This window comes from Cylas formicarius, unplaced genomic scaffold (genome assembly GCF_029955315.1).
Source record: "Cylas formicarius isolate icCylForm1 unplaced genomic scaffold, icCylForm1.1 PGA_scaffold_3__17_contigs__length_32017465, whole genome shotgun sequence".
In the NCBI taxonomy this organism is placed as follows: Eukaryota; Metazoa; Arthropoda; class Insecta; order Coleoptera; family Brentidae; genus Cylas; species Cylas formicarius.
This window is the reverse complement of record NW_026844326.1, coordinates 15,473,570-15,498,363: the sequence shown is the minus strand read 5'-3', so window position 1 is coordinate 15,498,363 and position 24,794 is coordinate 15,473,570. Positions and strand designations below refer to the sequence as shown.

Genomic DNA, 24,794 nt, shown 5'->3' with positions numbered 1-24,794 from the left:
TTTTTTTTTCAAGATGTGAAGTGGTTAGCCAGAGAACCAAGCAATTCTTTTACTTGTTACAAGTCAGTGATTTAATTGTTTTTACATTTTATTTTTCTCTTATTTATCAAAGTGTCGCCAAATATACTTGTATATTGGAATGTATACTTGTTATCTTATAATTCATATTACAATATTTATCTTAACTCTACTAGTCATATTTAAAACAGTAATATTTAGAAAAACACTGTAGGTATTTGCTTTTTGTAAAAAATTTTGGAATCAATGTTATTTTTTAATATATTAATTATATTTTTCGTATATTTTGTACCTGTCAGTCATTGATTTCATTTGCTTTGAAAAACTGTTAGATCAAGATTGTAAGCACAGTTTCGCTGATTCCGCGTCTGCCTACGCCAAAAAAACGGCAACATCGCTCGAGGTAGACACAATTCCAATACGCCTTTGGCCTTATTTATGCGCATAACAATCTGTCAATCACTCCACAGAATATATTGATACTTGCTGTATGACTATCGTTTTTTTTCTGTACGCTTGCAATGTAATTGCTTTTTTTTTCGCTGAAATGAGAATTGTGAATTCGTTTTCCTTGATCCTTGTGGTATTTTTTACTGTCATCCACCACGCCTACGCAGATATTTGGATCCAGGGCATTGCATACCTCATTTTCGCCGTTTATTAATTTCAGTGTGAAGAAAATAACGCCCTTTTTTTTCAGATTTAATGTGCTGTTCGCATACCACGGGGTCGTGTAGAAGCATTTGCGAAAAGGTAAGCGAAACATTCAGAATCTACAACTAGAAAATCAAAATAGTGTTCCAGTTCAACCACTACTTTGAAAATGTTTTAAAGAAATATTTGTACTTCGCCTCAAAACGAATAACTCGATTATTTATTGCGATCACATAAACTAACCTAAGTCTTTTCCTTCATATTTTAGCGTTAATTATTATAACTACGTAATATTATCTTATGCTGGCAGTGTCGTTCCGAGCGGATAAGCTATGGTTCCGGTGAAGAATGCGTTTTGAATTTTTAATTGGAGAAGGTAAAAGAAATTTGACGCTGATAATAAATAACATGAATATTTGTTAGATTGGATATACCGATAAGATAACACAAGTTGTTTAAAACGGCCGAAAATTTCTCTTTTAACTTTGATATGGCTTATACGCGCATTTAAAAAAATGTTGCGACGACGCAGATTGTAATTTTTTAAATCTGTTTTTGGACAGTGTGACAAAAGCTCGCGCGTCAATAGGACGCAATACAAGACTTCGATCTATTCTTGGGATATCAACGGATTAGGGCTTCATGACAAAACATGGGAAGTCGAGATTATCTAACTAGAACTTATTTCTTCCGCGTGAGAGGTGGATTAGACTCGGCATCTGAGTATTTTAAAGAGAATCAGGCGTCTAACGGAATCCAATTATTCCACAGAATATTTATACACGTTTATAGGAGTTCGCAATGTTAGCAGAATTACTACTCAGAGCAATGAGTTAGATAGTAGCAGACAATGGAGAATAAAGCACAGAAAAATACAGATCAACAGAGAGAAAAACTCAAATTCAGTTCAGAAAATTAAGAGATGGAGATCCTAGTATCGAAAATAAACGTTTCCCATTAAGTAGCACTGCTAACTAGTCAGCTTGTAAAGTTTCAGCTGTATCGATCACATCACACACACACACACACATCACATGTTGTCGATTGAAATAAACATCTTTAGTTTGTCTATAAAAAATGAGTTTTGAGCAGCGATTAAACACTTGTATTTGAAAGGGTTTTGAAGGGTTGAAACTGAGTTGAACGAAGTTTGCACCTACGCATTTTCGATGGCCATAATTATATATTCAAGTTTTTTTTATTACAACATCCCAGCGACTATTCCTGGTTCCAGACTTGAAGAAATGGCTTGGTGCACAAAGGTTTACATCTAACGAGCGATTGGTGTGCCCAAATAAATACCAATTTTGAGGAGCTGTCAAAATACAACTTTTTAGGCGGCTTGCAAAATTTGGAAAAACGCAACAAATTTTTAGTAAAAAAAATATGTGGAAAAACAAAAAAAGCGGAGAAATGGACTTGTCTACTTTTTCTAAGGACTTATTTTTTAAAAAAGTTTTTAAACGTTATAATTAATTTCTGGTGTAGTGTGTAGTAGGGGGTGGAGATATCAGTCTATTGAACCTGATATTTAAAGTGTGCAAGTCTGCCCGTGGTAAATTTTTTGAATTTTTGAATTTTATATCAAATTAGACAGCATTTTCAACTTGTGTTTTACAAATTATTTAAATAGTAGAAATGATTCAGCCAGTCAAATCTCTAGAAATTAATATAACTAATCAATATATTATGGCTCACGTTCCAAGTAATTAATTAATGCATTTAAGTTTCGCTCAATATTAGAGAAACCTGATAGTCTGGCTATTTTATTTGCGTGATAAGAGCATTAATCTGTTGATACATTTACTTTGGCATCACTATCATTATCATTATTATTATGGTACAAATACGGCTCTTTTAAAAGTTTGTGACGATATATTTCGGGCAAATGGTGTAGGCCTGAATACCTGCTTAATATTGCTTGATTATAGCAAGGCATTTGACACCTTGGACCACCGCCTGCTCTTTGCTAAACTGAAATACTTTGGTGTGGAGGCTGGTGCGTTGCAGTTTTTCAAAAGTTACTTTTCTGATCGGTGTCAAAGAGTATTCTTCAATAACAGCTATTCCAATTATGTAAATATTCCCAAAGGTGCAGCACAGGGTAGTATTTTAGGTCCGATGCTCTTTTCCGTTTATACTTCCGACTTCTGTAAATTTATTAAGAATTGTTCCTCCCATCAGTACGCAGACGACGCTCAAGTATATCTCTCTTTTAATTACTCTCAAATTAATACCCCCATTAATAATATAAAACAGTGACCTACGTGCTCTCAGTGATATTTCTAGTAAGCACGGTCTGTTACGAAAATATGACGCAACTCATAATTTTTGGTAAAGATAAAGGAAAAATAATTAGTCTAGACACTGCCAGAATTTACTTAAATGACCTTCTCTTGCGGCCGGTTGCCGAATGCAAAAATCTGGGTCTGCATTTTGATAATAATCTGCGTTTTGAAGGTCACGTAGATTCATTGATCCAGAAATCGTTTTACAAGCTTCGGATTCTCTACTGTAATAAAGATATTCTGGACACAGCAATTAAGTTAAAACTTACCGATTCCTTAATTCTCTCCACAATTTCATACTGTATGGTAGTTTACTGGCCTGCCCTACTTCAGAGTCTTCAGAATGCCTGTCTCAGATTCTCATACAATATTCGTAAATTTGATCATATATCTACTAGCCTAGAGAATTCTCGCTGGCTAACATTAAACGAACGTTTTAAGTCGCAGCTTTTAGTCTTAATTAAAAAAGTAATATCTCTCCAATGTCCGACGTATCTTTTTGACATACTCGCCATAGGGAGCTGTTTACCGTTTCCAAACATACTTCAGCACAGTTTCAGCGCAGTTTCACGTACAATGCTACCAAGGCTTACAACACACTCCCTCTTCAACTGAGATCAATCACCTCGCTAACTTCATTCAAACAAAAACTTAAGCAATACATTTATCACAATAGAGACCGATCATAAAACTAGTAACTATCAAATTGTATATTCGTATTTCTTTTTTGAATTCACTCTAGCAGTGTCTACCATTTTGAATGAACGTCTATATAATTTATTTGCTATATTTTATTTTATAAATTGTGTCATATACTCGTCTTAGGGGGTTGCATGAGAGCAACTATGTTGGATGCCACCCCCACAGTTATATATTTTTGTAAGATATCTCCGTCGAAACCGAATAAAGGCCCTTATTTATTATTATTATTTTTATTATTATCATAGAGTCCTCGTTCCCTGTTAATATTTCAGGATGATAATACGTGCTCTTGCGGGAAGGCATCAGACGGACCAATTCATATGCACACTTAAGAGATAAATTAAAGCAATTTCAATGCAGACAGCGCTTGTTATCTCATTATTATTAATGCGGATACTTCATAAATGCACAGCTGTGATCGTGATCTCTCCCAGCTTTTTATTTGCTCAAACTTTACACGGAAATCTGAATTAGCCAACTATTTGTCGATAACGTTCTAGAAAACAAGTAGTCACCTTAACGCTCTATTTTTCTCAAAACAGTCCATTTTGAATACGATGTAGTGATTAAATAACTCAATAACGGCAATAGAGGCAAGGTTAAGCGGGTTCTAAAATGAAAATGAAGTACGTAGTTAAGAGTATTTCATTTCAGAAAGATTCGCAATTTACAAACGAAAATAAACCGGGACCTATCGGAGCATCTGGCGAAGATAAACAAAATTAAAAATATTTTCTTCGGACCCAGGGACGTATCGGTTAGTTTTAGAGTGTACGCATTTATTGACGACTTTATTAAAGTAAGTTTAACATATACACTTCAGGAGTTGGAATTTATTATAGTAGGTAGTAAAGCGGCATAAATGTTCTACGCCTATTATTATTCTATTAACGTTAATTGTAAGATTGCGACTGTATGAAAATTTTTCGAGTGACACAGTTTCTGCGCGGTGCACTAAACTATTTATAGCCTATGCTTACAAGTATTTCTATTATTATAATCTTGCGCTCGACGGCACTGCATTTTGGTTTATTTTAATTCGAATTTGCTATTATTATAAAAATTGAAATGATTAATTTTTATACTGGTATTAATCAGTCAGCAATTGCGTAGTATTTAATTTCATACATAACAATAAATCACAAATATTTTTTTAACATATGTTGAGAAAAATGAAATACGATTCACTGGGGTGGAGCAAATAACTATAAACCGCTAATCCTGTGTAATTAAGAAGTAGTTTAACGAGAATCCCAAATTTTATATTTATATTTACGAACCGTGAATGTCACCGTCGCACAGAGGTCATTATAGTTTATTTGCAATCAATAAATGAAAAAGACTTTGTGCCAAAATAAATTATTTTATGCTATAATATTGAAGAAAGCAAACCAAGAAATAATATTTTTGAAAGTGCTTTTTTGGCCATGAAATATTAGTAAACAGTTACTGACAAATTCGCGTTTAGATTTTAGACATTATATTGTGGTCTTTGTCTTGTCTTTTCAAATTTTAGAATTTTAAGTTGGGATTTTGTAGTCTTAGATATTTAATATTTGGCGAAACGTTATTTAAAGAATACGCACATGAGTAAAAAAACAATTAAAAGGAAATGCATCCATTTTTCAATTTCAATTTTTAAGTTTTTAGTTTAGGTAACTGTTACATAGTTAAAGTTGTGATTTTTTTTTGTAAATATGCACATTAAAAGTATCCTCTTTTAATTTAGATATTATTAAAATCCCACTATTAAAAACAAAAATGATTACCATAATTATTATGATTTAAGAAACAATTAAAAAATATATATTTGCGTCAAACGCCTACAAATACATAAGCTGATTATTTACTTAATATACCTTATAATAATAGGAATCAAATATTTATAAGCATCTAGGGAAGACCTGAAATGCAACTTAAAAAGAATAATTGTTTGACACCCACGAAATCCAAACCAATTCATTTTTTTATTTGAAATTCATTTACTGGCCAATAAATTACATTATAAACCAAACCAAGCAATTCTGGAGTAAATCGAAAATTTATTAAATAGAGATTACCTTTGTTACTTCCACCATGGTTATAACTCCTAGATTGTTTTATTTCACTTTACATGAACTTACATGTTTACTACTCTCTATCAGCAAGGGGTGGTGCAATAATAGTTTTCAATGTTGCATTTTTTCAGTTGAGAGTCGAAGCAAAAGCAAAACTTACCTTGCATAGATCAGCAATAAAATTCACATAATTTATAGAACCTATTCATTTATCAATGCCAAAAATATTTATATTTTGCTCTGCTTTAAAATTTCAACAATAAGTTGTCATAAGTCGTAAGCTCTTAATAAATTTGAAATTTGTTTTGTAAGTTCCATATTTCGCCAATACAAGAATAATGTAGGAACAGTTTTTCAATCAGTGCTGTAGCTAGTGTAGCAGTGAGTATTCCAAACCTTCCAGTTGTGAAATTTCTATGCAAAACATGCAGAAAAATGCCCACCGTAAATGGGAATTATCGCAACAGGTGAAATTGTTTAGACGGAATTTAAAGGAAATTTGTCAACAATTTTGTATATAATGTGTTTCCGATCTAAGAACTACTTGGCCTTATTATTATTTTTTTGGTTAATTTAAAGTTATTGTAAAATCACTTTAGTCTATTTTATGTATACAATTCAATTTATATAAGTAAATGATCGTTGAAGCATTTAATGTTGTTTCATAGGCTAATACGAGTTATTGATATTTTAAAATTTTAAATGCGCTATATTTTATTCTCTTGAAATTTCAATCTTATTTTACTCAAGTATTCTTGTTTACTTTGAATTATTTTAAATATTCCCATATCCAAATAAGTTTTGAAATTTGATTTGGTTAGTTTTGGTTAGTTTACTTTAGTAATTGGTTTTTATTCAACCCAATAGCGAATTTGTTGGCTGCACTGCATTACCTACGTAAATTTAGACGACTCATATTAATGAATAAAAGCGAGTCAATTTTATAACAGTTTAAAATTTGTTTACGTTCCTTTTGATGTCCAGATTGCCATCCATAAAAACCCATATCAAACGAATACTTTGGGACAAAAATAAATGTGCTTCATTTTTGCCGAGTTCCAAACGCATCACTGTTGACATCCTAAAGCTATAAATGAAAATTGTTCTCATAACTATTTCGATTTATAAATAGATTTCAGCTCCTACCTATCTACATTAACTTCCTTGCTTTAAAACAAATAGCAGGCATATAGAATAATTGTAGGTTGCTACGAAAACAATGTCATCGAAGCAGCCAAGTAATGCGAAACAAAAGACGACAACGACGTTAAGGCGAACAAAACAACATCGCGTCGAGACTCACGAGAACACGATCCCCGAGGGAAAAACAAAAGAGCTTCGTCGGGAGGCTTGAGGTGCAACGATTTTGACAGATGCCCGCGTGCAGCACGCTACAGGGTGTCGAGTCGTGCTGCGCTATTCGGGGACTGTCGTTTCCGATGACCAAGCCCTCGATTATATCTTATTGGCCTTTGAGACTGTTTTACGTCCTTCAGTTTTTTGGGAATGCTATTATAATGACAACTAAGAACGATTTTTAGTAACTCCTACATTCACGGTCAACGATAACATGGGTTAACAAAGTAAAAAAATTGAGACCAGACAAAATTAAAAAAATAAATATATCCTTAATAGTTAAAATAGAAATTTCCTATTTAAATTAGATTCTGATTAGTCAAATATACAGCTGGCCTTCAAGGGAATGACACAGCCTGATCAACGAACCTTTGGTTTTAAGAGAAAAATCTTACTTCCACCTTTGCTTATCAAGCTGGGGCTGATGAAGCAACTATTGAAGAGATGTAAATTCTTTTGCGCACTTAATCCCTTACTGTAATTTACTGGGCTTGGCATGGAAAAACTAAAAGTTGGTCCTTAAATAATGCAATTTGTGAAATATCCACTATTCACCACATCACTGAGAAAGAGCTAATATAATTGGTAATCATAAATTAGAGAATTACGAAGACTTAGTAGAAACTGTTCTTTTAAACATTTATAATAGAAAATATACAAAAATATAAAATGATAAATATGGCCTACCTCAATAATAGATAGATCGTACACAGAGTCCTCTGTCTTCAACATATTTAGGCGGTATCTAATATAGGAAGAAGCAGTTTTCGCAGTAGTGCGCGTAAATGAAATTTTAACTTAATTAGGCTGGTTTTGGTTTATGTAAATTTCAGTGTCATTCTCGAATTTAGGAAATACCGAACTTTCTATTTTGTAGTTAGTACAATTTTTAAGATGCATACTCAAAATACTATACAAATCTGTGTAATAGATATTCGAAGAAATATACTGCAGCTATTTCAAAAACAAATTTAACATTCAATATCTTCAAATTTATTTAATTTATTAACCTGTACTGGTAGTAGAAAAGTAAACTTCATTTATATAAATTTCTTTGAAATTTCTTACAGAAACAATATTATGTGTAAAATTAACTTAAGAAAATAAATAATTTAAACGGTTATTTCGCGAACTGACTTCCATTTTCCTGAAAGATATTTTAGCTGATTTTTTATGTAAAACTTGCATATATTTAAAATTTCAATGAAATAATTACTTGCATTGATTTTCTGACTAACTCTTCAAGTCTTCAAAAAATAGAGATTATTCAATTAATTTCCAAAATTAATAAAAGGTACTTGTAAAAAAAGAAAAATAGACCTCGTGATGGAGTGGAAGGGGTGTTGAGCATGGGCGTGCAACTAAAAGTGCAACGAAAAACACACACTATATTTTATATCACTTAAGAGCTAAAAATTTTATATGAAATATCATGAAAACCTAATTATTGAAAAAAATACACAATATTCCATTGGAAGAAATTATTGTTCATAGAACAACGATACGAAAGTTAACAAAAGTGATTAATTCGAATTTTGTTTCAGCTGTTAATTGTTGACAATCACATTTTTGTAGACCCATCTGTTGTTCTCTATTCATTTTCCTATGTTTCTCTGCTGAACATCATTTCTAATATATAGGAGTTACCATTTTCTATTTTCCATGATATGACGAAAATAGGCTGTTTTTGTCTTTTTTTTCACTTGTACCACCTCTCCTTGTTAAAACGTAATACTGACCAAACGTAAGCGCAGATTATAACTGGCATGTGCCTTTCTAGTAAGGATGTTTTTAAATTTAATTTTTTTATGCTGAAAAAATGAAGAATGAAAAGATGAAAAATATATATAACAGACAAGTACGATTGGCCGTTAGACACTTCTTTTCAACATTCTGTTTTATTTAGTATTACCTAGATTAATTAATTTTATTGATAGATGCAAAAAAATTCAATGTCTCAATTTGTATTCAAGCTACCAAGAAAAATGTTGTAATATTTTTTTGTGCCCAATTAATTATAAGTTTATTTTAGGAGGTTTAAATTTTCAACCATGGCCCACAAGCGCTATCGAGCATGACAATGTTTACACAAAAATATTTCAGACCTTAGTACACTATACGACTGCGTAATTGTATCGGGCGATAAAGAAGGAAATGAAACCGATTCATCTTTCAGCGCGGCCTGAAATAAACTCTTTGAGCCATCTGCACGCCTTATATCTTCTATATGAAAAAGCTTTCTATCCACTTAACTCGATGCTAAGCGCTATGACTGCGATTAATAGTGTTTTTCGGGCGCTTCTGTAATATTTCAGGGGGGATTTCGTTCCGCGTTTCAGCAGAAAGCCCCCTGTATTTATCGTAGATTTATGCGATCGAGAAGAACTCGTGTAGAAAAATATATTTTTTAAATATCTCAACCGGGGTCTAGAAGTCGCCTATGAAGTTTAATTTTTATGCTGAAAAAATATTCTGGTTTTTCTATTTTCCCCAAAATCTATTTCTAATATTTGATTAGTAAGACTTTCTTTATAATTATAATTTTTTTTCTAATTATACACTTTCTTATGTATTAAGTTTATGATTATTAAATATTATTAAGCATTTAAAATGTGTGCCTCTCAACCTAAATTTAGCATTGGAGTGAACTATTGAAAATATTCGAATGTACCAAATAAAAAAATATTTTTACTTTAAATTTAGTATGTACCTTCTAAGGTACCATAAAAATAATAGGTAAAAAAATGTTTCTTAAAGAAAAATTGAATAGAATTTTTGACATCACAAATTGCTTTTAAGACGCTCTTATGAAATTACCTGATAATCCACTTCTTAATCACGATCACAGAAATATTTTGATTCTAAATAACATTTCGCCTCAATCCGTTAATTCGGATCGCCCTGGGACACTCTGTATAATAATAGGTTGGTGCTAGGTCGGTTCTAGAACTACTCAGAGTTTTTCAGTCAAAAACAGTTTGTTCCAACTTTAATAGTATAGTCTTAGAGATGTGTGGTGTGGTACATTCCCTTCGTGTCTAAAAAGAAATAGAGTTCTGCCAGATTTAAAAAGGGCAGTTTCGGTAACAATTTCAGATAGTTTTCTAAAGTGTTTGAGTATGTTTTCTTAGAGAGATTAATGTCTTTTGTAGATAAATGTCATATTTTTATAGATAGCCAACATGGGTTCATAACAAATAGAAGCACTTCAACTAATGCTTATTTGCATTTCCTTATCGTTTATCCAGGATGGTGAGTGTCCGGCTGGATTTCGGGAGAAGAAATCGTTGTCATTTTGTATCCCTTAAGTTTTATAACGGTAAGAGAATTGAAAGTGTAAATTCAGCTAGTCAACGCATAGAGATGGGTGTCCCTCAAGGTTCAGTTTTAGGTCCCGTACTCTTCATATTATATCTAAATTGTATATTGCAAATTTTACCTGATACGTTTTTTTGTAATGTATGCGGATGATCTTTCCAGGTAGTGTCGTGTGGAAATGACAATGACCTCTCAGAGAAGTGTTGTAGGGGACTCGATTCACTGATGGCATGGTTTGGAAACATGAATCTATATTTCAACGCAAGCAAAACCCAAACTATAAGGTTTTATAACTATCAGAAACAATGTGGTAATTTTAATATCTGCTTAGGCAGTGGCACTATCGCAGGTGGCAATATTGTGAGGTTTCTAGGAATAAGTTTGGATGAACTCTCATTATGATAGTCTTATTGCAACTCTAAATAGTGTAAACTTTCTATGCCAAGGCGGAGTCCCGATTACGTTATGGGATCAATTTGTGGGCAGCATCTGTAAATGCCGATAAATTATTTTTGGCGCAAAAACGTATATTAAGGACTATTGGCACTTCCAAGTTTACATCTTGTAGGGGTTTATGTGCCCAGTACAGAATTCTCACATTGCGTTCGTATTTTTAACAATCTGCTTATTATTATTATTATTATTATTATTATTATTATTGTTATTATTATTATTATTATTATTATTATTATTATTATTATTATTATTATTATAACGCCCCCAAGTCGGCGCACCTGAATAAAATTACAAATAAAGAACTATCTAGTGCAGTCAGTGAGGCTGTGTCACGTCAGATATGCTCTGAAATAATAGAACTGGATGGTGGGTCCAAACGCAAAAGTTCCAGAGTCCTAAACGATAGGGTCAAACCGCTTAAAGGATCTCTTAGCGATAACTCTAAATGTGCACTTCGAGTTGCTGAACGTAAAATCAGTTTTCACATTACTAAACTGCATCCGAATACCAAAGCTGAGGAGGTCCGACAATATCTAGCACCGATAGTTAGTGGAGTAGAAGTGTTCCAGGTCCCATCAATGTATCCTGAGAGGAGTTACTCCTCGTTTAGGGTATCGGCCATGGATCACGAAGCGCAAAAAATTCTGGATACTTCCATCTGGCCCACGGGTGTGTTGATAAACCATTTTTTCCCCAGGCGTCTGACAAGAGAAAAAACCGATCCAATTCCAGTATCAACAAAGAGACGTCTAGTGAGGGAGAATCCCGACCCAAGACTACCGATGGAGGTAGGAACAGCATTAATATCTTGAGCTACAATGTGCAGGGTCTCCTAAGTAAACTCGATGTGGTTACTGAATATCTAAATTCTATTGGTTTTGACAATGTATGTTTCTGTGAACATTTTGTAAATGGTGAGGAGTTGCTTAATATTATTAAGGTTCACAATTATAAATTAGTTGGATATTATTGTCGTCTCAGTACCTCCAGAGGAGGAACTGCTATATATGTTAAAAATAATATTGCCTGTAGCTTAATCTGAGTAAATATTGTCTGGATCTTCACGCAGAGTTTTGTGGTGTGGAGATACCAGTGCTTAATCTTATTTTAATCAATGTTTATCGCTCTGGCTCTAGAGGCAATTTTTCTATATTTGTAGAAAAACTTGAACTCTTGCTCGCTGAAAGCTTAATATTTTGACCTTACCATCACTATTTATTTACTATACAGTCACTCTCATACATGAGCTAAAGAACGATATGCCTAAGCACTGTGATCGCCACAATCACTACACCAGGGGATCTGAATTAATTGTCCAAGGCCATTCTAGGCTGCGCACATCCGAGTTAAATAAATTGTACATTAATTACTACAATGTTCTACCAACCGTTGTCAAGGATCTGCCATTCACTAAATTTTGTAATATAATAAAACAATTTCTATTGGAGAACGCATTCTATACTGCAGATGAGTACATCCGTGTTGCGTCACGAGTGTCTCCATAATACTACTTGGGAATTTATTTATTTATTTATTTACTTATTATTATTATTTTTTTACCTAATTTTTGTTTCAATGTTTGGTGTTTGTCTATCTGATAATTATGTTGCTCTCTATGAATGTTATTAGAATGTGTTTGATATTGTGACTTGCCATTTGTTGTTCTTGTAATGTATTTAATGGCCAATAAAGTCCAAAGTCTAAAGTCTATTATTATTGAAATATTCCACAAAGGCCGCTATGTGACTCCGACTTCACAACGCGACGTCCTGGTTTAAATACGACCAGAGGCTCTTCGAGCCACGAGTGAGTCACTAGTACAGCCGTGTTTCCAAAGTAGACGAAGAGACCCCAGCAATACCGCCTTCTGCATTTTGCCCAACACTTTCGTAATTGGGCGGCACGCCGGTATTTAGTGTAGTTTTCGTGCTGCGCTAGCATGTATTCCTCCCATGCATCCAATGATCAAAACCACAAATTTTACTGTGTGCCCAGCATAAATTTGTCTAAGGTCATTTAGCAGCTCTTGATGTTTTTGTCTCTTTTCCTGCTCCTTGTTTGCTATGTTTTGATTACCAGGAGTCGAAAATTCAAACACGAATAATTGCTTCGCTCTACGATCGAACAAAATTAAATCGGGTTTATTTATTATTATTATTATTGTGGATAAATATCTGTCCACAAAATTTTGCTTACTCGTTTTGACCAGTTTAGGAATCCTTATCTCATAAATTCAGCAGCGCACTTTAACGAAGTCTAACACGATTTGCTTTATTTTGCCTCATTTACTAATGGTTCAAGTATTTTTTTTTCAAATTCCAAACTGGTATTTCGGGAACCCTTTTAAAATGAATTATAATCGTTGCCATCGAAAACGTCGCAAATAAATGCACACAATAAAATATCCGCTCACCTTTTTTTGGGACACCATCGAGAGTGAATCAGAAAACTGTTGCAATTAATTTTGTTGACAATAAACGTCTCAACTCCAGCATTCCCGTCGAGAAGACAATTTACTGCCCGTCGCTGCGTACATCGAATCCAAGTGAGCATGACATAAATAACAAATATTTTGTTACTTCTTTTTCGGTTGGGCATAGTCGGTGTCTCGTTTTTGTTTATAACTTTGTAACACGAATAGATTAACTAATTCAATTTGTGTTGTGAATTCCTATGGCGACAATTTAAAACAAAATTCAACTCCTTACTCCTTACCTAAATACTCAATTAAACACCGACCAAGCTTGCGGAAAGAGTCACTTTAAGACGTCAGCTTCATTATACACTGTCGCGAGGTACTTCGAACGTTTTCGGTACATTAAGTCATGGGCTGGGAAACCATGGGATTGATTGGGTAAATGTTCATGGTATTTTGAAATTTCTCACTTGCGTTAAACACGAATGAGAAAAAAAAAGGAGCATGCAACATGTTGATAAACTTCTTCAGACGTTTATTAAACATTCGGTTCGCCCGTGCCAAATAAAACTCGTGAATAAAGTGGCGTTTATTACACCCGTTGCTTATTAATTATTTAAATGAGTTTGAATCATTTTTTAAAAATAGGTGAAACTATTCTTATCTTGCGAGTGTCTTTATAGTTATTAGTCGATATGTATATATTTCTTTCTTGTGCGCATTAATTAAAGAATTTCATTTTTCATAAAACAAACGTGTTATGGCATCCAACTCAAGGGATAGTTGACATTTATGTGACAACGAATTTCATTCCCAGCGTTTGGCGGGCCAATTTTAAATCAATTTTATGAATCCAAAATATCTAGATTCTTAGCATCATCATCACACTAAACGTCTAAAATTGTTTAGCGTACAGGATAGATATTGCCAACGAAATAAGAATTTGTTTTATTGAAAAGTTCTAAACACAAATGTTTTAAGCAACACTTAACTGACTGTTTAATGGGAATTGCATGTTTCTATTCTACGGATAAACTTAAACTAAGTTTATTTTATTATCTTATACTGAGAACTGGTTCTTTTTCATTATTTAAAATTGAATTATGAATCCTTTTAAATCTACAGTCAATAGGATTTCAATCAATCAAGAACTTCCAAAACATGCCGGACAAAAAAATGTATTTAAACTACATATTTAAAATTTTTGAAAAAGAATATATTTATTTAAATACTTAATAATAATATTTCAAATGATGGAAACATTGATGCAATTAATTCATTCCTATAATAATGTTCGAAAAAGAGGGCCAAGTTTTTCTTTTGAATATTCAAAACTTTGACGCTTTCAATTAAATCAAAGATTGGAAAAGTAGCACCTGGGTAAACTTCTTTTTTGGGAAATAAGCTAAGACTGTGGTTTATCACTAAGTTAGGTACTCCCTTTACACATCAGATATGTTATTTTAGGACTTTGCTCAAGATGAACAGTGACTGCTCGAAACATGTATTGACGTCTTGATGCCTTTTCTTTAAAAAACATTTTACATTAGATCTTTGTGGAGGAGTACAAGATTGTTTCTCTTCTCTTAAGTTTACAACTATACTTTGGAATTGAATACTTTTGGAATTGAGTAGCTTTTTGTAGAGAATATGTTTTTTTATATTTTTTCAAATATATGTTTGTGCTATTTTGTGCTACTAAGCGTGGACTTGTTTAAGCAGCCTTTTTTTGGTTTTTAATTTTAATTAGTTATTAATTTAAGCATATAGACCGACACACACAATAAATAAGACATATAAACCTGGAAATCGGCTTTTCGTTATTCATATAGAAAGAAGTCTATCTATGTATTAATCATGCCTCTTATTCCAAGCATATCAAATAACTTGGTTAATATCAAGGTAGTAATCAAAGGTATCAAAGGCGCTCGACAAGTCGAAAAAATTTGAAACAATATATTCCCTCGGGTCGAATATGCCGCGATCATTGTTGAATTTTCTTTCTAACTCAATGTTGATGTTCTTAGAAGCACATGTTTCGGTAGATTTCCACACGAAAGGCAGTGGCAAGTAATTAACCATAAACCTCGACACAAACGGTCAGCTCGACAATGAAACCGGGCGACCAGAAAACGCTATTGCCGGATTATTATTTATTCAAGACGCAGTCCTTACTATACACCATGAAGCGAAACACTACAAGACAATCATATTGATGCCAATGAAAAACAAACGCCGCGCATTCTAATGTGTCCTGAACCCACGGCAGGTCGACAATATTAATATTAATAAGCCACGGGACATGTGGCTATGGCTAATAAAAGACAGAGTTTGTTTCACGCTAACGATTTGTGTGTACTTTTACAATTGCTCTCCCGTCATTATTTATGTTGTAGCGTGTCCGCTTTATGGACAATTTTCCGGTGGAAAGGCAAATATATGAATCCTTGGTCGTGCTTTACGAATGCCAAACACAAAACAACTTCGCGGAAATGCAGTCGCTTTACGGGTGTATTAGTATTAGACTACGGTAAGGTATGTTGAACTGAAAAAGCATACAAGAGTTTTATAATTTTTGAATTGATTTTGTAGTTTGCCCAGGTAGACAATCTCCGTATACTACATCTAGGTAATTAAACAGTGAAAGAACTAAAGTGTTACAGAGAAATATATTTTTTTTGGGATTGAAAAATTGCTTTAATCTGTAGATATGCTTAAGGCGAATTTGTCCAAGAAACATAAAATAGGAACACAAAAATATATTTTTAAGACATATATTGCGAACATCAAAGAAATGTTTATTTGATTGGGCACATTTGACGGAATTTTGAAGTCTTTTGGCACCTAGTTTTCGAGTAGCAAGCCCTACAAATTGGAATTTCTAAAAAATTTATGAAAATGAATGTTATGTAAGTTTCAGATGAAGAGGTATTTTCAGTACTATAGGAAACAATAGTATTTAATGTTTTTTGTGTTAAGAAAAGTATTTAAAAATTCTGTAGGATATGGACAAACTATATAAAAATTCCATTGTCGACCTTCGAGAAAAATATTGAATGAATTTCTTCTCTCCGTGTCAGAGTTAGTTGTGCGGACCATTAATCACTTTAATCCTTGTAGGGTAGCTCACTTAAGGTTTCATGTTTAGACTGTTCCGTGATCAACCACTTCGTCTCATGTTTCAAGAACTTTATTATAATTGTTATCTGCTGCACTGAAACTAATTTTCATCGAACTCGTAAGGCGACGATTCGAAAGAAACAGGCGACAGGCATTTTAAATATATTTTGGCGAACAGCCAGGGAATACGGTCGCCAAAAGTGATGCGAACTTCGTATTCCATTTTCATTCTTTGGCTACTTATATTCCGCTTGCTACAAGTGGACGAGCTTGGTGCTCAAATCGCTTATAATTAGAGAGGCCAGGAATAACGCTGGAGCGGAAGTTACGCATTTATTAAAACGCTAGCCATAGGTAAATACTAGACTCGATCTCAAAATTCTTTAGTCATTCCATTCTCAATATAGTGAAAATGACAATTATTGTACATACTTAATCAGTGTTAAGCCTAAATCCATTTTCTAATAATTTGGTTTGGTTTTATACAAACTATTTTGAGTTTTTCCAAATATCATAAATACAAATTAAATATTTAAATATGTTTTTTTAATAAGTATTGCCTATCCATAGCTTAATAGCTTAGATGGTGCTTTCTCAGATACAACAAATCTGATAGAAATATGCGTTCTTTTTATTTCAACGGTGGAAAACAATTACAAATTAAATATTTAAATATTTTTTTTTATTACCTTTCAAATAGTATCATACATAGCCTTTTTAGAGAATGTAGTATATTAAGTATGTTATTATCCATTGCTGAACAGCTTCGATTGGTGCTTTCTCTTTGCTTCTTTTTATTTCAAGGGTGGAAAACAATTACAAATTAAATATTTAAACAGATTAGACAAGCAAATCGCATATAATAAACACAACTTAAAATTAGTTTTTTGATCAACTTAATAATCTGCTTTCTAAATATTTTTAAATATAATAAACTGAAATTTGGGTAAATAGATTTGTCAATATTTGATTGACAGATTTTGTTTTTGTTTTGTAATAACATGTTGTATTTGGGTATATATTAAATTATATGTTTTGAGCAAATTTTCTGACAATTCGTTAGGGAGATACTGTTCGCCTCTGAAATCTTTTTCTAGATTCTGGATTCATTATTTTGCTTTGTTCAAAGACTACTCCCAAAAAATATCCACTCCTATATAAGCTTGAGTAACCTGTCCAACAGCACATTTTATTTTTCCTATGTCTTAATAACCAAATCGTAGAAGCATCACTTTTCGGCTCTCCTTTGATCTTCTGTGCACCCAGCGTGCATACGGGCAGCAACCAACAGCGAGAATAAGCAAATAAATTTTCAAGAAGTTTGTTTATCCTGAAGTTAATTTGTGGATCTGTCGGCTCCTTTGACTGTTTTAAGCGTCTTATTTGCTTCGAGTCGTACCACGAATTTGTCAAACGGGTGTTGCTTCTGATTATTTCAAATGGAGTTTTAATTAAAGGGTTGACTGGAAATCTATTTAATTGTTGATTCAGATTGTTTGATGATCGCATTTGTGGTCCCCTTGATTTATGCTGTTTTTGTTTTTGTTTCAGATATCGTTGGTGCAGCTGTCTGCCAATGTAGAATTAAGAAATGAAACTGTAACGGAAGTACAAAATTATTGCTCCGAACAACTGGTAAGTTTTGTTTTGGGTTAATGTTAGTTAGTTAAAAGGAGAGAGCCAAATCAATTGCACAAGCATAGTTCTCAGCAACAAGAAATATCTGAAATTTATATGGTAGAGTAGAGCACCTGGAAAGTCATTTAGTGCTCCGTTTTTTACATTAATAATAGGTCCAAAATGTAAAAAATAATAGGTTAAAAATATGTACGTTTAATTTTAATAGTAATTAAAGTTTACCAAATTTCTGTGTGACAAATTGTAAAAACCTAGTTTCAATAACATAATTATCAACATTGCCTCATGATCGCTTTTTTCCTCAGTCTCTAGGACCAATATTATTTCGGGATACATAGTTGCACAAATTCAATAAGTAAATACGATAACGTAGTTCTATACAGCGTGTTCCTTGGAAAAAATAGTTAAAATTTCGTCAATATCCTAAAAATTTTAAGAAATTTCCTTTACCGAAGTTTTGGAGACATATTTGGCTCTGTGCAGGTCTAGTATTATGACCGCTTTATATTGAAAGATTGATTTATTTTTTTCTTGAACTTTCTAATCGCGTAAAATAAGAAAAGCAAACTTTTTTTGGCATGTTTTATTTAATCCATTAGGGGCATATACACAAGTGCTGAATGTTAAAATCTCAAAAGCAACGCACTGTATAAGCAATTATATCAAAATTTTGAAAATTTTGTCTATTATATGCCTATTTTGAGCAGTATTTGTTCTATTTTGTAAATTACTAAGTGACGGCAATGCTACCAGGTGATTTAATTTACCGTACTAAATCTTAGCGCCGGGCTCAGACTCAAAATTAGTTTTCGGAGTCCTTTGCATTTATTAGAAAACTTATATTCTTTTGTACGTTTGTGTGGTCGTCTAAAAGGAGAAGATAGCAAACAAATCATTTATATATCAACAAAAATTTTTGTTTTCGAAGTTATGAAGATATCAATGCAGCAGTGGAATAACAACTTGAGTAAGTGTTAAATTGTTGCTGTTTGTTTGAGAGAATTGGGTCAAGTATTTACATGTGCCTAAGTGATATTTATTTACCATCGATCGATAAAAAGAAAGGTTCGATCTCCAGATTGACCCTATGATAGTGCAAAACCATACACCCGAGTACGTCACCACACCTCTCGATTGACTGAAAACAACCAATTTGTCAAAAACTGCAGCCATTAACATCTGGCAAATTGTTCTCATCATGTGGACACTTAAATCTGGCTTATTTTTAGGGTTCGTTTGAGCTAAAAAAGCCTCAAGTGTTAAATTTATTGCCGCGGGACCTTTTACGGTTACATGTTGGCCGTTCTGGCAGATTTTAAAGTCCAATAAAAGATCAGAAGACTGCGATAGACGTTAAACATATGGAACTATCGATACACACTCTAATAGATTCTTCGTGTAGGGGTTTAGAGTTTAGAGGAAAACGTGACTTGGTTTTGATAAGGATATTTTTGTTGCAGGTTGCTTTTTGGGACTGTTTAAATGCAACATTTAAAGGTAAGAATATTAAGTTCCTGGCGGCATTTCATTAGACCTCGGTTCGTCGAATAAATTGTGTTATTTGAAATTCTACAGACTAGCTGCCCGTAAATCAATTTATAAACAAAAGACGCATTATTTCACGAACAATTTAAATTTGTGATTCAAAAGAGGCTTGGTTGCGCGTCCTACGACTGATCGTTCGATTTGGTTTTCTATCTTATCATCCTTTTGAATTAAGTTCAGGGAGACAAATAATCCGACGTATTTGGAGAAGAATCGTAATTCGTTGCGATTGAATAGAACAAAGTTTAGAGTTAAGTTGTCTCTATTTTTATTTACATGAATATTTATAAGTTGAGTACCAACGTAACAAATTTTTAAAGCACAATTTTATAATATGCAAACAACAACCAATTTTTTAATAAAAAAGTAGAAACACACTATTAAAATACCATGAAAATACTTTTTCTTTCTTCCACATCTTCTGCAAGTGTTAGAATGCAACTACTCAGGTGGATGTGATAGTATCGGCCAATACTGTGGCTCATTTTACTTCACCTTTTATTTTACTACATCGTGGCAAATAATTTTTTGAATTCAACAATTTTTTAGATTTGTACCTAAATTTGGAGTCATTGATCATTCTCAAGGATAAAAAAAATAAAAAAATATATTATTATAAGATGCCTCATAATATTATCAACATTAAAGTAAACAATAGAAAGCAACACTTGGACTCAATATTATAGATTTGCAAGCATAAAACATAGTTCTACACGATTTTTGGGTTTTGTGGCAGGGAAAATTAAAGAAAATGTAGAAAAATATTTCATAAATGAGTCTTTATTGAAAACCCAAAAGCCAACAATCCTGTTTTGCTTACGCCACCATTTTTGCTATATAAGGATGAACTTTAGTGTTGCATTCAAAAGTTTTTAATATACGGTTTAAAAAAATTAGACAAGTGATACATTTGAACTAACGGTATTCTAAGTGATAGAAAAAATTGGTTTGGGAGGTTGCTGGAGGAGGACGATTTTTAACATTGAGTTTTCAAATTTTTTACTTTTGTTGTTTTGTTTTTTTTTTGTGTTTCAAACAGTTTGCCTTTTTCAGAAAATTTTCCAATAAAAAGAAAATAAAATATACAGAGAAAAACATATTATAAAGGATCAGGTTACAATCGATTTAACTTTCGCATACAATATGTTTTATTCCTCCGCACAGGCCCATAACTTAGCTTTTAATCAGTCAGGCGAAGTCCTTGTTAATTAACTCTTTAAAGTTTTTAATTACGCGCAATCTTTAATCTACTTTAAACCGGTACGACATAAACCGAGAGCAAAAAGAGTGGAACATGCCGGACTAACATAAATTTAAACACCTCCATTATCGCAAACGGCCGGCGTTAATCGCAAGAATACAGAATCCGCGTAGAAAAACGAAGAAGAGTCGAACGAGAGATAGAAGAAGTTCGGTATCAATTAAATCCTCGCTTTTGGTCGTTTTTTCTGGATCTACTGAACGAGTGAAGATTGTGTACCGCGATGGGCCCGTTAATTTGGCTATAAACCACGCTGGAAGGTTTCGGTTTATTTAATTTCTGATTACAGGGAACTTTCCCTCAGGGTTTTTAGCTCGTTGATAGAAAACGTCCAAATACTTACGTGAAGTGGAATAGAAAATATAAAACTACATAGTGTCTTAAAATTGGATTAATATTAAAAAGACAATTTATAAAAGCAAAAAAGGACAACTTGAAATAAACACCAACAGACAACAGGAAAAATATTTGTTATAAAATGTAATTCATATTTTGGGGTTTCGTCAAATGTAAGGATGCCTCGAGAAATATTTATAAATAACCCACAGAATCGAATCACTTGAAATTATACGTAATAAGCGAAAAAAATGGCACATTTAATTTAATTTTGCTCTCAATGAAACTTTTGCTAAAAAAATTGCTGGTGCCTAATTAACTGTTACAATTTTTGAAATGGAGAAAAGATGCGTACAACTGTATAAATGTGAACTATAAATTAAGTAAATACACAGGACCTGTCAGTTTATTGTGGCAGGACAGTTGCCAATACGTTTTAAACGAAAAAAAAATCGTAAAAACAGTGATCAACAAATGTTTAGTTTTTGAAATACGATCTGTTATACTTTTAAAATAATTATGAGATCAAATTCTAGGCAACAATTATCATGAAGATCTAGAATCTTTTAAACGTAATCATTTTTTAACATCACCAGAGATCTTAAATATTTCGAAGAAAAAAGAGATTTCGCCACCACGTTTCTTGGAAATTGTTCATATTTAATCACTTTTGGGGTTTGCCTTATCGATATGTGAATTTTAATAAATCTTATGAGAGAGTAAAATGCTTATGGAAATATCATTATCATTTTATTTATGTCGTAAATGGCAAAGGAGGAGATCTCATATTTAGTACAATTCGAATATAAATTAAACTACAATTCATCCATCCAATTCTACTTATGCCAAAAACTAGACAGAAAGAGCATTTTTGCTAATATCAATCAGTTCTCTACTAGAAACCGTGAATACAGCGGAGCAAGAGGACTAGTTTATAGTCCTTAAAGATGTTTCTCCACATGTTGTATACTTTCTGTGTCTAAAATCTACCGAACACATCCTTGCCTAAGCATTTTTTGAGTATTTTGCAGGTTAGCTTCTACTTTCTTCTCTATGGAGAAAGAAAAATTCGATATTCCGATAGAACTGGATGAAAAATGCATTTTCATTCGTATGCGTATCTCAAATGTGAATCAGTTTGCATATTCTGTTTCTCTCAGCATCAGAAAACTCTGCTACTTTTAATAACCGTAACTAAATGCGAATTACTCGATTACCATTACCTTACGTTGCGATATCCTCTACGCTAATGGAGCCCAGCTGAGCGAACCATCTTAGCACGCATGCAGGAATTTATCGACAGAGGCTAATCTATATTTACTTTAATCGGACGTCTATAAACATAAAGGTATAATATTCATCGCCTTTTGCCTGTTTCCTCCCAATTAATATTCAGACTACCGTAAAAATTCGATTTCAATTAAACGATGTTAAACTTTGCCTTGTTTGAATTTGCCAAGCTTGAGAAGATGGCAGCTCCAGCCGTGTAAATTATGATCGCCATTATTAGGCGTAATTTACTACAACTTTTTCGATTAAAATTGCGCTTTCGCATTTTGATTATTTATTAAGTGTTATTACTTTGGTATACATATATTAAAGATAAATGGGGAAAAGTGGTGTTTTAATAAGGAACAATTTCTGGTGTACTAGCAAGCACCTTAATCAGAGTCAAATTGAATTTCAAAATATGATAATAAGTGCTTCGTAAGTTCGTAAATATTATCATGTACAGCAAAATAATCCCGCAAGTCTGCAAAATGTCACCAGTTTGTGAAAAGCATTTGAGGAAAGGTCAGCAACGAAAAGCACCTACTGAAATTGAATTTCTAAAATAAATGCAGAACATGTAAATATTACTCTATTTTTAAGACAAAGTCGATGGGAAAACAGCAAATTATTTCCAACTCAACTCAAGAACTACAACTTTGCATATTATTTAAAAAAATGATTTTGTACTCCCTATTGCACGATAGATACAGATATAGAGACCACGACCTTACTCTAAAAACTCCTACCCAAACTATTGAGATTGGATCAACCTCGCTATCTTAAATGAGAAACATTAATTCAAAACCAGCCCCTTATAAATTGATTTCGACAAAATAGGAGAGTTAAAATAACAGAAAGTTAAAAGTAAAAGAAATATTAAAAATATACTCTTATTACTGTGTCGTTTTATTGCGGAATAATTTTAACGGTCAAGTATCAATCATGGGATAATTATAAATTTTTTGAAAAGTTAGCAAACAAAAAAGATATAAATGAAATCCTGATATGGAAAAATAGTTCTTTGAAAATAAATTATAAAAAAACTTACATACACAAATTTTATCATCTTTTTAGTTCTGTTTATGGCGGTTTTAAGACTTGATGATTGCCAGTTTTGTTTCCATAACGGCTTTCTAATTTAGCTATATTAAGAACTCTATTATTCCGAGGGGTTTTTCGAACGAATGTAATTCATCAAATAATTGATTTTAAATGGAACTTCGAGCCTTTTTCATTTTAGGATCCACAATAGAAAACACCTTTTTGTCTATGTCTCTGTAGCTAAAGGATTGCTTTGTGTTAGATATGTCCAGGGGCGATTCATGGTCGGGTAGAGTTTGTTGCTCTGTGCCCCACAGCGAAACCTGTAGGAGAGCTTGCGTCACTGCCACTTCGCCGTTAGATTTGACTCGAAATTGCAGGCAGAGTGACGAAATAGCCTTTTTCAGCTGTCTCGAGCGGCAGAAAACCGGCGAAGACTGCTGCAACAACTCTAAAAATGACAAATGTAAAAACGCGTGCTGGTAAAACTCATAGCGCAGCCATATTCAGAATACTCGAAGCTTATTTGCAGGGATATATTCCGTAGTCAACTGACACCTAACAAGTTTCAACGCCAAAGACTCAAAGAAGAATGCGAAAACGGCAATGAACACGTAACCGATTGCGTGAAGGATGTAGTCAAACTTACTCCAGTTAAAAATTCTCATAAACGTACGTATGCCAATGTTGTATAAAAATCCAGGTCCATTCCAACGTTTGCTTTCAGATATCCACTGCTGTGATAAATCAAACAACATCAAATGTAGAGAGACTTGTCGACAAGTTTTATCGACGAAAAACATCATGCAAGAAATTTTTGACGGACTGACACTAGGTGGTTGTGGCTTGCCCTTGCCACAGGTAATAATATAATAATATTTATAATAACTTTTATTTAGTAACAGGCAATAATAAAATACCATCAATAAAATGTTTGTGGCATTTCACTGAAAATGCATTTAATTTACTTAAAACTAAGTTGAAACTTAAATTAAAATATAAAACAATTTCTATAAAAAGAAACAAATACAATAGGCATTGCAATTAATAACATTCTCAGCGACCTTGGTAAGGATAGTCAAGATTAGAATGCAAAGTTGTGTTTTATTTGAATCTGCCTGTTTGTAAGTCTCTGTAAGGACTAGTATATCAAATTCTATAGTAATTCTACCCAAAACACGCAGAAATTAACAAAATTTTTATTTAAAATTGAAATATTTTTAATGTTGTCTCGTTTTTAGTTTAGTTTAAAATTTCGAATATAACTATCCATACTTGCCTTGAAAAAAAAACTAAAATGAAATTCGTTATTTTTT

At 32.9% G+C, this 24,794-nt stretch overlaps 1 protein-coding gene across 2 annotated transcripts in view; it reads left to right on the top strand.

Annotated features, from left to right (window-relative positions):
• The window catches only part of LOC132699526 (reversion-inducing cysteine-rich protein with Kazal motifs), a 46,385-nt gene that overhangs the window by 16,592 nt on the left and 4,999 nt on the right, over positions 1-24,794 (top strand). The window contains exons 2-7 of one of the 2 annotated variants that reach the window (XM_060666296.1): positions 719-771; positions 17,937-18,020; positions 19,484-19,520; positions 23,741-23,960; positions 24,011-24,150; positions 24,206-24,339. In XM_060666296.1, coding sequence (XP_060522279.1) covers positions 719-771; positions 17,937-18,020; positions 19,484-19,520; positions 23,741-23,960; positions 24,011-24,150; positions 24,206-24,339 — 668 coding nt within the window. Of the gene's footprint in view, positions 1-718; positions 772-17,936; positions 18,021-19,483; positions 19,521-19,548; positions 21,061-21,288; positions 23,961-24,010; positions 24,151-24,205; positions 24,340-24,794 lie in introns of those variants that run through there. The other variant, XM_060666297.1, reaches the window with a different exon arrangement.